A 17,513-nucleotide genomic window follows, 5' to 3' on the forward strand; every position below is an offset into this window, starting at 1 on the left:
TGGGCAAGGCTCTGAGACTCCCCTAAGTAGAACTACTACCTGCATAACATGAAATGTCTATATTGCACTCTATTTCTCTGTTGTGTATCTGTCTATCCTACTTACTAATCTTGTGAGCAACTTGAGAACAAGAACTGTGGTCATATACACCTTTGTACTTCTAGTAACTAGCACTGTACCTGGCACAAATGAGGTGCTTGATCAATGTTAATTGGCATCATGTAAGTTAATCTCACTTTTCCTGAATACATTTTTATCAGTTATATTTTTTGAAAGTGTACAGATAGAATAAACTAAGCAAGCCTATTCCTAAGTCAAATTAAGTTAGCAGCTTAATCTTTAATGAAGCTTCTCCTCCCTGGGGAGAGGGCAGGGAGGAAGGAAGATGGAGGAGAAAAGAAAACAGAATTTTCGTATCATTGCCTGACAGATGCTCAGGGAACACTTTGTAGAGTCCCATCCGGGTATTGACTGGGGGTGTCCCTTCAGCCCTTGCCTATTTCCTTGTCTTGAGCTATATAGTTCCTCAGGACCATGATTCCTGTGAGATGGCAACTACTCTCCATGAAGAGTACTACCATGTAGCCAACGGATACCCAAACTCCCTCTCCCTTATTACACCTAATTGATCACCAGATACAACCAGTGCTACCTTGTCTTTGTCTACTCTGCATCCCCACCACCTCCACCCAAAGTCAGACCTCCATCATCTCTCAGTTTTACTGCTACAGCCTCCGAAAAGGGCTCCCACATTCATATTCTCCTCACTAGTCCAGTTCCCACATAATGATAAGTGGTCTTTCTAAAAGGTAAATCTGGCCATAGCTCTCTCAGCTTTCTAACCTTTCAGGAGCTTCCCATTGCTCCCAGTCTATACTTCTTAACATGGCCTACAAGTCCCTGCAAAAGTGACCATTACTGACCTTTCCAGCCGCAATTAATAGTACTTCCCACCCCTCCCCAGCCAACTACACTGATCTTTCGTTTCCTAAAACTCCTCATGCTTTATCAGGTTCTGATCTTCATTCTTGTTCCCTCTATCTGGGATATTCTCTTACCCCATATTTCTTCGCCTGACTCACTCCCACCCCAACTCATCCTTCTGGCCCCAAATGTCACTTTTTTCTACCCTGTTCTTCTTAGACTGAGTTAGGTGGTGCTCTCAAAATACCCTATACTTACCTTATCATAGTGTGTAGCAATTGTTGCTTGTCTTGTCTTATTTTGAGCCCATTAGGTACTGGGCCTATTATATTCACTATTTTATTTTTTCAGGTCCTAATTTTGATGTTTAGCATATACTAATATTTTTTAGCCGAAAAGATCAAATATCAGCAATTACACATATTACAAACTATAACTGTTACGGAAGTTGTTGCCATGTATCCAGTAAGCAAATGACATATTCCACGTGTTATCTTGTTCAATCCTTATGACAACCATGTAAAGTAGGGATCATTCTACAAATTAGAAACTTCAGCTTATGGAGGTCAAGATAACTGCCTAAAGTCCATAAAACCAGTCATTGTGATTCAAACCCAAGCTTGTCTGACTCAAAAGAGAACTCTTCACCCTTTCACTGTAGTTATACAGTTCCCCTATCCAGTAGACACTTTAAAAATATTTGTTAAATATGTTATCATTTAACATTAAAAATTAATGTCAAAAGAATATTAGAGATTCTGCACTCATTCAGCAAAATAAATTTAACAATGGAAATTATTTGGTTTACAATTTTGCTTTCTAGCTTGGGAATTATAAATGCAATTTTGCAATTTTTTGCTTCTAATTCATTTGCAATCACAATAATTTTCTCTTGGTCCATTATGTGATGAGAGGTTATAATACCTCCTTTGTTCCTTTATAGCTAATCATCTATATAAAAATTCACTTTTGACATACTTTAAAGCAGAATTCAGAGTATATCAAAGCTGTATTTCTTCACCTTTACTCCTACCTTAGGCAAGTGTTTGAATAACAGTAGATTTCACAATTAATAAGAAAATTTTATATTTATTAAATATGAATAATCCACCAAAGATTGTCGTTCCAATGTAAAGCTCGATGAAGAAATCATCTGAGTTGTAGGGATGATATGGGAATTAATGAGTTAATATTTGACTTTTCTAACTGCTCTGCGGAAATGCTAAATCTCAGTACAGAGTCTGTTCCTTTGATATTATATTGTTGCCTTGCTGAGCGTTTTTAATAGAAGTCATTTTAATTTTTAATATGCTTAGTGTACACTAGAAATATTTACTAATGCACAGTGTATACAATGAAATATTAATACTAATCTTTTTAAGGTTGTTGGCATCTCAACTATGTATGATTTAAGATATATATCTTAAATATATATGTTAATATATATATATAACAGTAAAATTTCCACCTTTAATATAGTATATGCCTAGCTTTTAAAATATGTATTTTTTCAGAAATAAAAAATATTTATGTGTATACATATATATATACACACATATTCTGTATCCTTTTGACCCTTAAATTCCAGCCTTTTTTTTTTTTTTTTTAAGCGGTACACGGGCCTCTCACTACTGTGGCCTCTCCCGTTGCGGAGCACAGGCTCCGGACGCGCAGGCTTAGCGGCCACGGCTCACGGGCCTAGCCGCTCCGCGGCATGTGGGATCTTCTGGGACCGGGGCACGAACCCGTGTCCCCTGCATCGGCAGGCGGACTCTCAACCACTGCGCCACCAGGGAAGCCCCAGATTTATTTTTAACATTTTTATCACATTATAAATTGAACTTCTAGTAAACCCTATAAATAAGCTCATTGTAACAAACCAAGTCTAAAATAAAAGCATAAACATCCTACGATCAAGTCAGAGAACAACAGCAACAACAAAACCCATTTAATCACTTACTCAAAGAAATATTGTGGAGTGTACTGTTTGCTTTCCTTTGTTTTGCTTCACCCTCAAGGTCAAAATCATTTACTATAGTACAGAACATTTTTAAAAAGCATGAAATGTTGCATAAATCCATTGAGGAGGAAAAATGCTCTTCCCATCAGGGTTGTAGTTATTAAGTGGTTATTGAATGCCCTGATGTACAAGGCAAAGTGGATGCTTCAGATACGCTGTGGTTCCCGCATTCTCTCTGCTCACTTATTGTCAGCCTGCCAAAAATACATGGACAATATAAGTCCTTACAGAAATTGAGCTATTGAGAGTTACATGTGAAAATATACATATTTTTAAATGAACTAGCTCATTTGGAAATTAGTAAATTAAAGGTTGATTAATGGCTTAATAAACATTAAAATGGATATTTAAATAGTCTATTAATCTCAAAGACCATGAGAACCAATTGCTTTATTATGTGAATGGTGAATTTCAAAATAAAATTAAATTTCAATGTAAGAACAAAAAAAGGAAAAATTAATTGTCCTTACTGGTTTTTACATCAATACAAGTACTTTTTTGAGAATGTTTTAGTTTTGCTGTTATCCAATTTATTTAGTATTTTATCTGAATTCTTTTCTCATGTGCTAATATAGAGATGGACTCTTTCCATACATCTAAAAATTCTTCCCTTTTTGAGTAATAGTGTTATTACTCCAACCAAATAAAGAACTCAGAACCGCATCATCTTTGATTTCAACAATGAGAAATATAAGAATATATTGATAAAAGTATATTGGTTGTGAGAGTTTTAATACCATTCTTTTAGTCTGTGATGAATCAAAGAAAAATTAAATAAGGACATTGATAATTTGAATAATATAAATAGCAAAAATGTTATAAATGTATGTTATCTCAAAAATTATATGTACACAGAATCCTTATTTTCAGTGGCCCATGGTAGTGATATATTTATACAAATTTCAAAGTAAGTCTCAATAAATTCAAACAAACAGACATTGTAGGGCTATTATACCAATAAACTCAAGATAGAAGATATCATATAGGGTTATTAGCTAATCACAATGCAGTTAAATGAGAAATTAATAATAAAATGATAGAAACAATATAACCACTTGAAAAATTTTTAACGTCCTCCCAAACAGTAAGAACTTTTCCTTCCAAAATCTATGAAATTGGACCAAGCAGTCACTGAATGTCTTACTATTAACAAGGATGATCAAGAAAGGATGAAAGAACATGACAAAGAACTTAGTTTGAGAAATTAGAAAAGGAACAACAAAACAAAGGGAACATAAATAAAGAGAAATTAATGAATTATCAATGTAGCAGATGATATTAGTATAGCATGTGGTTCTTAGGGAAAAAAAATCAATAAAACGCACAAACTTTAGTGTTGTCAGCAGAATCCTAAGATGATGCCAATGATTCAATAAGCTAGAGTTCAGTTTGTTAATTTTTTTTTTTTTTTTGCTGTATGCGGGCCTCTCACTGCTGTGGCCTCTCCCGTCGCGGAGCACAGGCTCCGGACGCGCAGGCCCAGCGGCCATGGCTCACGGGCCCAGCCACTCCGCGGCACGCGGGATCCTCCCGGACCGGGGCACGAACCCGCGTCCCCTGCATTGGCAGGCGGACTCCCAACCACTGCGCCACCAGGGAAGCCCTGTTTGTTAATTTTTTATGTGTTTTAATCTATTTAATACATTTATTATTTAATTTTACTTATTAATGTTCTTTATTTAGCTCATCAGTCAAAACCCTTGTTGCCTCCCGTGCATTGCCTAGGCACACTTCAGTTCAGTCACTTCTGTATCTGTTTCATTTTGTGTGTTTTTCTTTTCTTTTTTCATACTAATGCTATTTATTTACATTATGTATGGACTTATAGAAAAAACACTAACTTTTTTCTCTGGTTAGCATAATTTATCTAGAGTATATTAACTGGCCTGAGCCTACTTGCCTGTGGTTTGGTCTTTCTAGCATTCACTTGTCATTTTATCTGATGTCAGTATGACAAAGGTGGGGCAAGTTTGCCTCGCTAGTGTGAGAATCAGGGTCTATCAAGGGGGTCAGCAAGGATGTGGTTTACCAGGCTTCTTTTGCAAAATGTTGCTTTAGGGAGTTATTTAAACCAGATATGAATACTAACTTTAAAACTCGAACCTGTAATCATGTCCCATTCCTGAAATGTATACAAACTCCTTCCAATCCCAAACATTAAACTGCTTCATTTTGAAAATTGATACATACTTACATTAAAATGTGCCTTTGGGCCTCTTGTTCCAGTCTGGGTTCATTGTTTGCGGTTCTGCATCATCACTTTAGCATGAGCCACACCTGTAATTCATCATCTATGAGTCCAGTTTAGGTTTTTCAAAGAGGACAAAGATTTTAAAGAACCTTATAAGGCAACCTGAATTTAGCATCCTTCCAGAAATTTATATCCCAGATACCCCCCCCATTTTTTGGCCACACCCATGGCATGCGGGATCTTAGCTCCCCAACCAGGGATTGAACCTGTGCCCCCCACTAGACCACCAGGGAAGTCCCTAGATACCCCTTTTTAAAAATAATTATTCACGCCTAATTTTACAATAAGTTTTTTTATGTGTTTGTATATGTATGAGAGATTTGTCTTTATTAAGTTTATGCAATGATTTCAACTTAGTTTTTATGAATACAATAACTAACTTTGTTTTCAAACTCATTTTATCAAATTATGCAAGAGTAAATTCTGTAATTACATTAATTTACAATAGTACAGGTTGATTTGAACACAAACATAACTTATTTTTGATAAGTACACAACTCACCAGGTGGAAGAAGAGATGTACAGGTGTACTACAGTGTAGCCCACCTCCTGAGAAAATATCAGCACACCACTGGCATCAGTCATTGTGTTCTACAGAGAAAATGCCAAGCATCGTTAGCTTGGTAAGTCAGTTAGTATGGAGGTGGGCTAAATAAAAAGAAGTACGTGCCGAAAGAATTGTGCCGATAAAGTGTTGAAGATGAGAGCGTAATTATTCTTCTTCCACAATGATGAGCAAAAGCCACTATAAGCAAAAGCCAGAGAACATTAAGAAGTTCACCTTGACTAAAGGACAGCTTCTGTGAAAGATAGATTTGGGAAATTTGGTTAGAAAGCTAATCTGGAGACAGAAATTTCATTTGGTAGTAATATCTGAAACAGAGGTATTCATTCAGTCACCAAATATTTATTGGGCACGTAGCATAATTCAGGCTTTGTGTTCCACAAAGGTCTAGAATTAGGTGAGGCGAGAATAAGGATGAACTTATTATTTATAGCTGTCCAAAAAAAAGTGACAGTAGTCAACAGAGAGTTCATAAGAATTTGGAAGATGAAACTGAGAGAAGAGTTATTTCAAAGGTAGAATTAAATGACTTTACTGTCAATATTTGAAATGAATAAGACAAGGAAGTTTGAGTCTAGGTGCTGAAAGAATGATATTGCAAAGAATCGGAATCAGGAACTTGGTTTAAAAAGTAGGTTTAGGATAGAAAAAAAGAAAAAAAAAGACATCTTTAATTAAGAGCATGCTGAATTTAAGTGACACTAGGCACACTTCTACTTTCCTGCCATAGTCCAGGCAGATCATGGAATATAATTACATTGCTTAAGATGTGCTTGGAAATTAATTTGTAAACATCTAGAGATCACTTGTCTATACCTGGGAACTTTCCAGGAGCACATCTTCCAACTGAGTACTAATAATGGGCATTTAATCATCTTTTATATCCTTTTAAAATTTCTAAAATGTAGATTGATTCCCAGCTGTATGCATTAAAGGGAAAATATGCTTAGAAGTAGAGTAACTGGTAACATATTACAAAGTTGGGTTATAAGACAAGAATAGATAATTTTAAAGAATATTCTTAAGAATAAAGTTGGATATATTGGCGACAGCTCTCATCTGGAGAAAGTCTGACCCAGTAAGACCTGGAGTAACTATACATAAAAAAAGGTATCAATTTATTTTATCATCATCTAGGCAAGCCACATCAGGGGAGGATATTTAGGGAGGCAATAAGTAGACATAAATTAACTTTATATTATTTTAGGTTCACATCAGTACTCACAGTTGCTAATTGAAAACTGAAATCTGGGTTATCAATAATATTTAGTAATGGATACAAAGTTTGATATGGAGCCTGATATTTAGCACTATGTGTGAAGAACTGTGATAAGCAAAAGCTGGATTTGTTCAGAAATTTTAAAGACTTTTCAAGCACTATTTTAAAAAAAATTTCTCTGTGAGTTAAAGTAATATTATACCAAAATGTTTTATTATTGCTTGTGCTTAAGTTACTATTATGACATTTGCTTTATAACAAGTATATAATTCGTTTGGCATAATTACTGTAAACAAAGATTAAATAGAACTCATGTCTACACATATCCAAAAGTTAGTTTTTTGCATCTGATGAATTAATTTTCATGAAGACACTGAATATATGTATTATGTAAAATTCCATTATTGGTTTATGTTATAAACAAGGTGCCTTTGTTTTTGTGTTTCACTTCAAGATTGAATGGTAGATTCTCTTCATCTGTTAGACTCATCTTGATAGTTTTTCTATGGATTATTTCCACTTTTAAATTGATGGAAGAATTATAAGCATGTGAATACACTGTTCCTTTTATTTTAGAAACAGGGTGGTTGCACAGAAGTCAGAGCATTGGCTTTGGGCCCAGCAATAATTCTCTCAAATCTTGGCTTTCTCACTTGTTGGTTATATGACATTAGACAAGTTACTTAACCTGTCAAAACCTTAATTTTATCATTTGTAAAGTGATAATGATTATTACTAACTTCCCCTCCCCCACCCCTCCCTCTGGGGCTTCTCTAATTCATAGGACAGTGGTTTGCTTAGTACATGTTTTTGATGGCCGTTTGTAACTTCATAACATAGCAGTCTGACTTCATACATTGCAAATTATGGTAAAGGAGTTACCATAGATGATTTCCTTATTTCCCCTTCTTATTCATTCATTCTTTTTAATCTTAAAATCTCTTCATTTCAAGGAGAATCCAGAATCAGTTCATTGTACTAATCCTTTCTTGCTAGGCTATTTCTTAGGTACCAAAATAAAAGTGATTTACTTTTTATGTCCATCTCATGCTCAGAAACTTAATGAAAGCAGTAGCTCATCCGAAGGCAGCACTGTAGACATTGGAGCACCTGCCGAGGAACAGCCTGTAGTGGAACCTGAGGAAACCCTTGAACCTGAAGCCTGTTTCACTGAAGGTAAAGAACATGATCTTCATGTTAATCTTCCCTTTATAGAGTGCAGTTTTTTTTAGCTGTTGATCACCCAAAATGGACCACTCAGAATAGAACTTTGTAGTCAATCTGTTTCAATTACCTCTTATATGCCAACAGATTTAAAATCTCATGTTATGTTTTGGTTATATCTGCCCATTATGTGTAAGGGACCATGAACATGGAGAAAAGATATTTTAATGTAATCAAAACTAATGACTAATTTATAATATTTCAGATAAAATGGTGATTTCCCAATAAGTTGGCATCTTAAACACTAGTCAAAATTCTCATACACAAAAGTTACTTTAGAAGTAAATTTTTAGCTATTAAAGTCAAATGAGTTACAAATGCTCAAATGTATTTTTTTAACAAAATCATTATTTTCCAATGCTTGCTGGGTGAAACAGGAAATAAGCACTGCCCAATACCTGATCCCTGCACAGTATCTAGTTTAGCCTGGGACAATATGGACAATAAGTCTAAGAGCTTTGTTTTCTCCATGATTAGTATTTCCCATGGTCTGAGTTTCTTGGGAATTTGAGTTTTGAAGGTATGAATATATTTGCATATTCTCTATTTTGTGATTTTTTTTCCTCATAGGCCTGATACATATTTTCTCCCTCTTTTCCTGTATAAATTTTACACATCACTCAAAGTCCTCAGAACTACCTTCATGGTGGAAAAAACTTCTTATTCCTCTGAACAGCTATAAATAAAGATATTCTTTAATTCACCTGATAACTAATCATGTATTATCTGATGAGGGTTCTTCTCTTTCTCATTTGAACTGTTATATATATATCTTTACTGGCTTTCTTCCTTCCTTCCCTTCTTTCCCTTCCCCTCCTTTCTCCCTTTTCTTCAAGCATACCTGATTTTTTTTTTGACTTGAGGCAGGGTTCTTTTGTTTATATCTGTTCTTAAAAACCAGATTGTAGGTTTCCTGGGGGCAAGTCCACGTTCTGTACCTTTTTACATTTTTTCTCTTTTTCTTTTTCTTTTTTTTTAATATCCTCTATGGTGATTACAAAGGTGCTCACAAATTTCTCTTGATTTAATTATTTTTTTAATTTTATTTTTTTATTGGAGTATAGTTGATTTACAATGTTGTGTTAATTTCTGCTGTACAACAAAGTGATTCAGCTTTATATGTATACATTCTTTTTTATATTCTTTTCCATTATGGTTCCTGTTGATTTAATTCTTGTTAGAGTGAGTGAAAGCAGTGTAGGGAAGGCAACACCAAATCAAAGCAGGACTAGGCAAATCACATTTTAGTGGACTAAATTAATCTTGAAAATTATATAAGCTCTTCTAGGAGCACCACAAGAGAACCTAAACAGTAATAAACAGCATTGTTGAGTAAGAACTATATTATTGCTCTGCATCCTCTTTAAAAGGGACGTTTTCTGCTTATTATTAATTTCACTTTGAAGTCCTTTCCTAGAGTGACTTCAACAAAGTGCAATAGGATGATATAGTACAAGGCAAAGCTACTTAACATGTACTTGTACTTTACAACGTTCTTTCTTGGACAATAGCAGTTGGGTCAGAAAAAACAGGTATTATCCAGGGAACCGTTTAAAGAGGCTGAATCATTTTCACAACTTCACTCTTGCTAATAGATGTGCTCTTACTACTCCAGGCTTAGAGAGTTATCCTAGCAAGATAGAGATGGCAGTAGCAATGAGAAGATGAATCCAGGACACACCAAAGGGTATCATGAAGCAGCAGAAGTTATTTACCTACTCCTGTTTGAACATTATACTTGCAGGCTGTGTACAAAGATTCAAATGTTGTCAAATTAGTGTGGAGGAAGGGAGAGGAAAACAATGGTGGAACCTGAGAAGAACGTGTTTCCGAATAGTTGAACATAACTGGTTTGAGACCTTCATTGTTTTCATGATTCTCCTTAGTAGTGGTGCTCTGGTGAGTAAATATTAAGCAAACGTGCTATAATGCCAAGCCTTAGAATCACCTAATACTAATGACTTATTAATCCTTTCAGTAGCATTGTTTTATTATCCAATGCATTATTTTTCCTGAACCCTCATTCTACATCCATTTCTGTGGAATCAGCCATCACCTCTGTTTGATAGCCCCCAAACTGTTATCTCCATTTATGAATTCCTCCTTAAACATATGTGCATCGCTATATCCATCCATACATACACCCATCCACCCATATCCCCACCCCCCCACCCTTCTACGCATCTCCAGTGCATCTTTAATTACCCCACTTCATTCTTACAGACTATATACAATGTATAACTATGCAGTTCTGGATTTACTTTTATTATGTATACATATACTTCTAACAAGCTATTTATTAATTTTTGCTTATTATTAAGTAACCCCCCAAATTTGTCCCTCTAGTTTATTCATTACAACCAAAGAACATGAGTATTTAATTACTCATATTTTAACAAGAAAGTAAGCATGGCAACCACAGTAAAGTCCTGTGATTGGGTATATATAACTTCTAAGTTCTGATGAATTTTGTTTATGAATGATATTATTATTATCTCTTTATGGACAGTCAAAAAGTCCTTAGGAACCACTTCTCTGTCCGTTTTGAATTGGGTCCACTGTTCTTATACTACTCAGAGAACAATGGATATTAGTAAAAATAAATATTGGGCAGCGTGCCTAAGGGATTATTTAAGGACTGGTTTCTCTCTATATAAAAGTGTTCATCAGAATCAATTTCTATTTATATGAAAATCATTTACAAAACTATAAAGTATAGCATATAGATAGCATTTTAGGAAAATGCTGACACAAATAGACTACTTAAGCCATAAGATAGATGCAGATAGATAGATAGATAGGTAGATAGATAGATAAAGGATGGAAAGATGGTAAAACTTGCCTGATTGAAATGCAATTACTTAGGTTTCTTTAACTTAAAAGTGTATAATTCTAACACAGGCCTATATTTTTCTGCATATCTCTCTGATGAAATAAATTTTATCTACATGGCACTTTAGACAAGAAATAGTTTTTCACCATTTAAATGAATATATACTTAGATATAAAATATCAAGTGAGGTTCATATGAGAAGAAGAATACGTATTAGAGTCTAAATGAGAAGTAAATTCATCTTACCATCCTTGTCACACCATATCTTTGCTGAGAAATATAAACTATCAACAAAATGAAGGGGACAAAGGGAACAAATGAACTCAACTGTATAGTAAAATTAGGCAATGTGATGATCAATTACAATTTCTGCTTTATGAAAAATATAAGCCTTCACTTTTTATTTCTTCAACCTTCTTTCTATGGCAAAAAATAAAAATTAAAAAAGCCAACAGGAGGAAGCAAAAGATATGAAACAAAAGGAATAAATAACTTCAAGTTAGGGTAGCAGCATCAAGATGTGACATCAAGAACTATTTCCTGAACAAGTCAAACTAATTCATTAGAGTTATGCTTTTACTTCTTCCTTCCAGTTATATCAATAGAGAGCATAACTTTTCTCCTGATTCATTAAAAGATCTTTGAGATAAAGAAAAGACAGTGATAGCTACTCTTCCTCTACCCTCCTATTCCAATGAAGTGTCATATATATAAAATCAGGAAAAGATATTTATATGTGGTCAGAAAAAATAGCTCATAATAGTTGTAATAGTATAATAGTTTCAGAAAGCTAAAATGCAAACTTTTCTTTATAGGCATTTGAGGATATATATATTGATCAGCGAAAGACGATCAAGACAATGTTGGAATATGCTGATAAGGTTTTCACTTACATTTTCATTCTGGAAATGCTTCTAAAATGGGTGGCATATGGCTATCAGACATATTTCACCAATGCCTGGTGTTGGCTAGACTTCTTAATTGTTGATGTAAGTATCCTCCTATCTTTATCTTCCATTCAAGGTAATTTGTTTTATCTATAAACTAATTCTAAAATAGTGAATCTTTGATCACTCTGTTATGCTGACAGGATATGCTACTTAGTAGACACTAAATTAATTCACTGAATAATAGTGTAGTTTTTGTAAGAAATAAGCTAATTTAATACTGATTTAGCATGGGGGGATGGGATTTGTGGTGGTTATCTAGAATAAAAAGCTGGGAAAAAACGTATCAGAACTTCGTAGGGAGAGTGGTGAAATAGGGTATGTTGTTTAAATTACTTACGTTGTGAATCAGATAGAATCGAGCTTGAATCCCAGCCCCACCACTGATTGGTTGTGTGCCACTGAGTAACTTACTTGGCTTTTGGCTCTGTAAAATGATGATATTAGTACATACAGAGTTAAAGACATTCAATAAACAGTGATGATGGTGGAAGCTAATGTCAATTTTTAAAAATTCTTTTTCATCTTCTCAAAGTTTTTAAAGGATATGTTTAAAGAGTAGATTATATAGATTATAACTCCATTATAGGAAGTAAGATGTACGGGGTGTAGTGAAAAACTCTACTTCATTCTGTGATGGGGAGTTTCCCCAGTGTAACTGTAGATTTGCAGCAAGCCCATAATGTACCAACAGCCCTTCACAGAGTTTGTAAACCTAATGATTAATATTTCATCCACCCAAAACAAGTGGCTGCCTTTGAGATTTGTTATAGGTAAACATCATGTTATATGTTTTAAGTTTGGCATAATTTCAGTTTTACAAAAGTGTGTTCGAAATATTACAAACTTCATAGGCAACAGTTTTATTACCCAAAGATGATAATCCAGCAGAACTATGCAGATTTCTTATGGAAAGTATTTCTAGAACTAAGGGTCATGCATATACATCATATCTCTTTAATTCTGAAAAAAGGCAAACCCAGAGCTATTTGAAAAGCTTAACAGTGTTACTATGAAATGAGTGAATTGAAAAAGAGTGATAAGGGGTTCACATCCAACATATACAAACAGCTCATACAACTCAGCATCAAACCAAACAAGCAGCTAAATTAAAAATGGGCAGAACTGAATAGAAATTGTTCCAAGGAGAAAATGCAGATGGCCAATAGGCACATGAAAATATGCTCAACATTGCTAATCATCAGGGAAATGCAAATCAAAACCACAATGAGGTATCACCTCACACCTTTCAGAATGACTATCTTCAAAAAGACCACAAATAACAAATGTTGGCGAGGATGTAGAGAAAAGGGAACCCTTGTACACTGTTGGTGGGAATATAAATTGGTACAGCCACTATGAAAAACAGTATGGAGGTTTCTAAGAAAGCTAAAAATAGAATTATCATATGATCCAGAAATTCCACTCCTGGGTATATATCCAGAGAAAATGAAAACACTAACTTGAAAAGGTACATGCACCCCAATGTTCACAGCAGTATTATTTATAATAATATAAAGATATGGAAGCAACCTAAGTGTCCATCAACAGATGAATAGGGGCTTCCCTGGTGGCACAGTGGTTGAGAATCTGCCTGCTAATGCAGGGGACACGGGTTCGAGCCCTGGTCTGGGAGGATCCCACATGCCGCAGAGCAGCTAGGCCGGTGAGCCACAAATACTGAGCCTGCGCGTCTGGAGGTTGTGCTCCGCAACAAGAGAGGCCGCGATATTGAGAGGCCTGCGCACCGCGATGAAGTGTGGCCCCCGCTTGCCACAACTAGAGAAAGCCCTCACACAGAAACGAAGACACAACACAGCAAAAAAAATTAATTAATTAATTAACTCCTACCCACAACAGCTTCTGTTAAAAAAAAAAAAAAAACAACAGATGAATGGGTAAAGAAGATATGATAGATATGAGTATATATATACACACACACAATAGAATGCTACTCAGCCATAGAAAAGAAATTTTCCCATATGCAACAACACAGATGGACCTGAAATAGGTCAGACAGGAAAAGATAAATACTGTATGTTATCACTTATACGTGGAATCTAAGAGTAAAGCAAACTAGTCAATATAACAAAACAGAAACAGACTCACAGATATAGAGAACAAACTAGTGGTTATCAGTGGGGAGAGGGAATGGGGGAGGGGCACAATAGGGATAGGGGATTAAAAGGTACAAACTACTATGTATGAAATAAATAAGCTACAGGGATGTATTATACAGCACAGGGAATATAGCCAATATTTATAATAACTTTAAATGGAGTATAATCTATAAAAATTTTGAACTACTATGTTGTACAGCTAAAACTAATATAATATTGTAAATCAAATATACCTCAATAAAAAAAAGAAAGAAACCTCAAAAGAATAATTGCTTCAGCATGTCACAAAGCGAAAGTTTCTAATATTTGAGATTTCAAGCATTAGAAGTTATATCATATTTCAACTGCTCATAATTTTTCACACTAGGCTTTAAATCTAAATATAATTTAATCCTTTTGAAAATTCCTGAGCTTTGCTTTTCTCTTTTATGCTTATTCCATGTCTGAATTTTTTAGTGGAAGAATGATGATTTTATTTATTATCACGAGTTGGTTTTTAATAGCCATTTCCGAAATATTTTAGGAAAATAATTCTGAAGGGAATTTTATAGTTTTGCAATAATAATACTTTAATTTTCACGGTTCTATTTTAATTACTTCATAAGGATCAGCATAACACTCTAAAAAAAGACAAAAGGAATTATAGCACATCTCAAGTAAACTAAAAAGCATATTAAACATAAGCCAACTTAATACACTTAAACATAGAAAATTTTGCAAAAATAGTATCCAGTGTATTTGGAACTATCCAATACCAGCTATTCTCAAACCAAAGAAATTCTAACTCTGGATACAGAGTTTTGGTCTTTATTTAGAGAATTACACATCTAAAATTTTTATTTCTTAGTTTTAGTTGCATATTTCATGCAGATGAAGTTAGTTTATTTATTTCTTTATTTGGTAAACATTTATTGACTGGCGATTTTGGGCCAAGTCCATGGCAGAAGCTCTAGATTAGTATAAAAATTTTGAGTAAGTTTCATGATGGAATTACTTTTAAGTTACATTATTTACATAGGAATAAACTTTAGATAAGTGAAAACACAAAGTATTAGCAAGACAACAAAACTTCATCTTCAAAAAATCAACCTCAAAATTAATATGACAGCGCATTAATTTCTGTGGGTATCAATTATAATTAGTTGAAAATACCAACACAGGATAGATATTTCTTGCTTTTTCTGGTACAATAGCAGTTTTTATATTTTATTACTAACCATTGGCAAAGCCCTAAATTCAGCAGCAACTTAATAAAATAAAGGAAGAATAATCAATGACATTTTCCTATACCTGGACTTCTTCCTTTTTAAAATCAATTTTTACTTAGGTTTTCTAACTAACTGAGTAATTAGTAAATCACATGACATTTAATTTTTTTATTCAACTAGTTTTTAATTAACATCATGAAGGCTACTTTCTTTGCATGCAACTAAAAATATTTCCTTAAAATTTTAAAAGGTTTACTGAAAATATGTAGCCACTCATCTTCTGAGGAATTATAAACAAAAATTGTAATTACCACAATGTTGTAAATAACTATACTTCAATAAAATAAATTATTTTTAATTGTAATTATTGTATTACATAGTAACTACAAATTGAATGACAATGATTCTATTTATTTACTTTTGTGTGTGTGCAGGTTTCATTGGTCAGTTTAACAGCAAATGCCTTGGGTTACTCAGAACTTGGCGCCATCAAATCTCTCAGGACACTAAGAGCTCTGAGACCTCTAAGAGCCTTATCACGTTTTGAAGGGATGAGGGTAAGGAAAATGAAAGAACCTGAAGTATTGTATAGAGCCAAAATTATTAAAGTAAATTTTAAAAAAGGAAAACTCATGCATGCAAAAGGAATGGCAAATCCTTGCAAATTGCTACTTTTTCCTTTTATCTGTTGCATATTTACTTCTAGGTGATATGCAAGAGAACTTAGGCCTCCCTTGAAATGATATAATATCATTTATCTGCCATGCTCATTAAAATGACTTTATTTCCTAATCCATTCTGGGAGTTTCCTTACAAACCTGTACACAAAAAAAACAGATGCACTATTAAAGTACTATGTGTAATGATGATGATAATAATCAACTAAAGTGAATTCTACATCATGTGCTTCTCATTTGTGGTGGTCTAAGCTGTACTTAATGAGTTTTATTGAAAACAATATGAATCATACATGTGCCTAAATGTAAGTGTAAAGGAAAAAAATTTTTAATTGTCAAAATTGTGTCTGTACAATGCCAAAGTTTGCGTTATTTGAATGTATTCAAAGGTAGATATTAAATACTAACTGAATTTTAAAAGTTTTTTGTTATGTTAATATAGCTTCAATTTATAACTACATTAATCTTCTTAATTTATATAAATAGCAGTATCACCTTAAAGATTATATATAAATCTACACAATTTTTCGTGAAAATGAATTTAAACTTTTATAACATAATGAATAGAAAATATAATTTTGACTCATTACCATAGATGATTCATAAATTAACCATAACTTAACTATCATTTATATGAGTCACAAAAAATTTTATATTACTCCTTTTAAGGAAATATTACAGCATTCCCTATGATTCATAACAGGTTAAAAAATTTGTCATTATTGACTTGTTATTTTCCATGCCTTTTTAAAAATATGAAGCATTAATCTATAAGATGTATAACACAAAAATTTAGTTTCTTTGTTTTAATCAAATTTCCTTTTACTAAAACAAAGCTGCTGAACTAAGTGTGATTCCAACAGAAAAATCGTTGCTCTTTTGCTGCCTAAGATTTCATTATGTTTATAGAAGCAAAGCTGTATTGTAGACTTGCATTTGCATTTTCTAGTTTGTTGATAGCCTTATGTGTTCTTCTAAAATAAAATTTATTATAAATGTCACCTTTTAAGAACATAAGACTATCTTATGAAATCTTCAATTGAAGACTTCTGCAATTTCCCTAACATATATAAAAAAATGTTTCCTCACTAGAAACAATTTAACACAATATAATACGGTCTTATTTTATTTCTCACAGAGATCCTCAAAGCTTACTAAAATGTTATTGGAAATTCTCTTCAGGATATGTGAAAATTAAGTTTATTTCCCAATTAAAATGTCACTTTTGTCTTAGACTGGTAGTTGCAGTTCTGGAGAAAAATATAATTTTTATACATTCTACTTAAACATTTTTTGATTTTTTTGGAAAACATTTGATTGATTCTGCTGAATCAAAGTAATACGTTCGAAAAGTTTTCGAAATCTGAACAATGCTAAACATTTGGAGCTGTTGTAATTATTTCAAATTTGACCTTTTGGAAGTTTATTAAATCCATGAGTCAAATGGCCAGATATTTTCATATTTAACACCTTATTTCCATAACAGTATTGACCCTGTGGGCCTTTAATTTTTACAGAAATAACC

General features: G+C 33.6%; 1 protein-coding gene across 6 annotated transcripts in view; it reads left to right on the forward strand.

The window, feature by feature from the left end:
• LOC112393584 (sodium channel protein type 1 subunit alpha) overlaps window positions 1–17,513 on the forward strand; it is an 87,035-nt gene that overhangs the window by 50,984 nt on the left and 18,538 nt on the right. For all 6 annotated transcript variants that reach the window (XM_024735898.1, XM_024735899.1, XM_024735901.1 and 3 more), the window contains exons 17-20: window positions 8,035–8,155; window positions 9,948–10,102; window positions 11,852–12,025; window positions 15,746–15,868. In XM_024735898.1, coding sequence (XP_024591666.1) covers window positions 8,035–8,155; window positions 9,948–10,102; window positions 11,852–12,025; window positions 15,746–15,868 — 573 coding nt within the window. The remainder of the gene's footprint in view (window positions 1–8,034; window positions 8,156–9,947; window positions 10,103–11,851; window positions 12,026–15,745; window positions 15,869–17,513) is intronic.

The sequence above is a fragment of the Neophocaena asiaeorientalis genome, unplaced genomic scaffold, assembly GCF_003031525.2.
Source record: "Neophocaena asiaeorientalis asiaeorientalis breed wild unplaced genomic scaffold, Neophocaena_asiaeorientalis_V1.1 scaffold72, whole genome shotgun sequence".
NCBI lineage: Eukaryota > Metazoa > Chordata > Mammalia > Artiodactyla > Phocoenidae > Neophocaena > Neophocaena asiaeorientalis.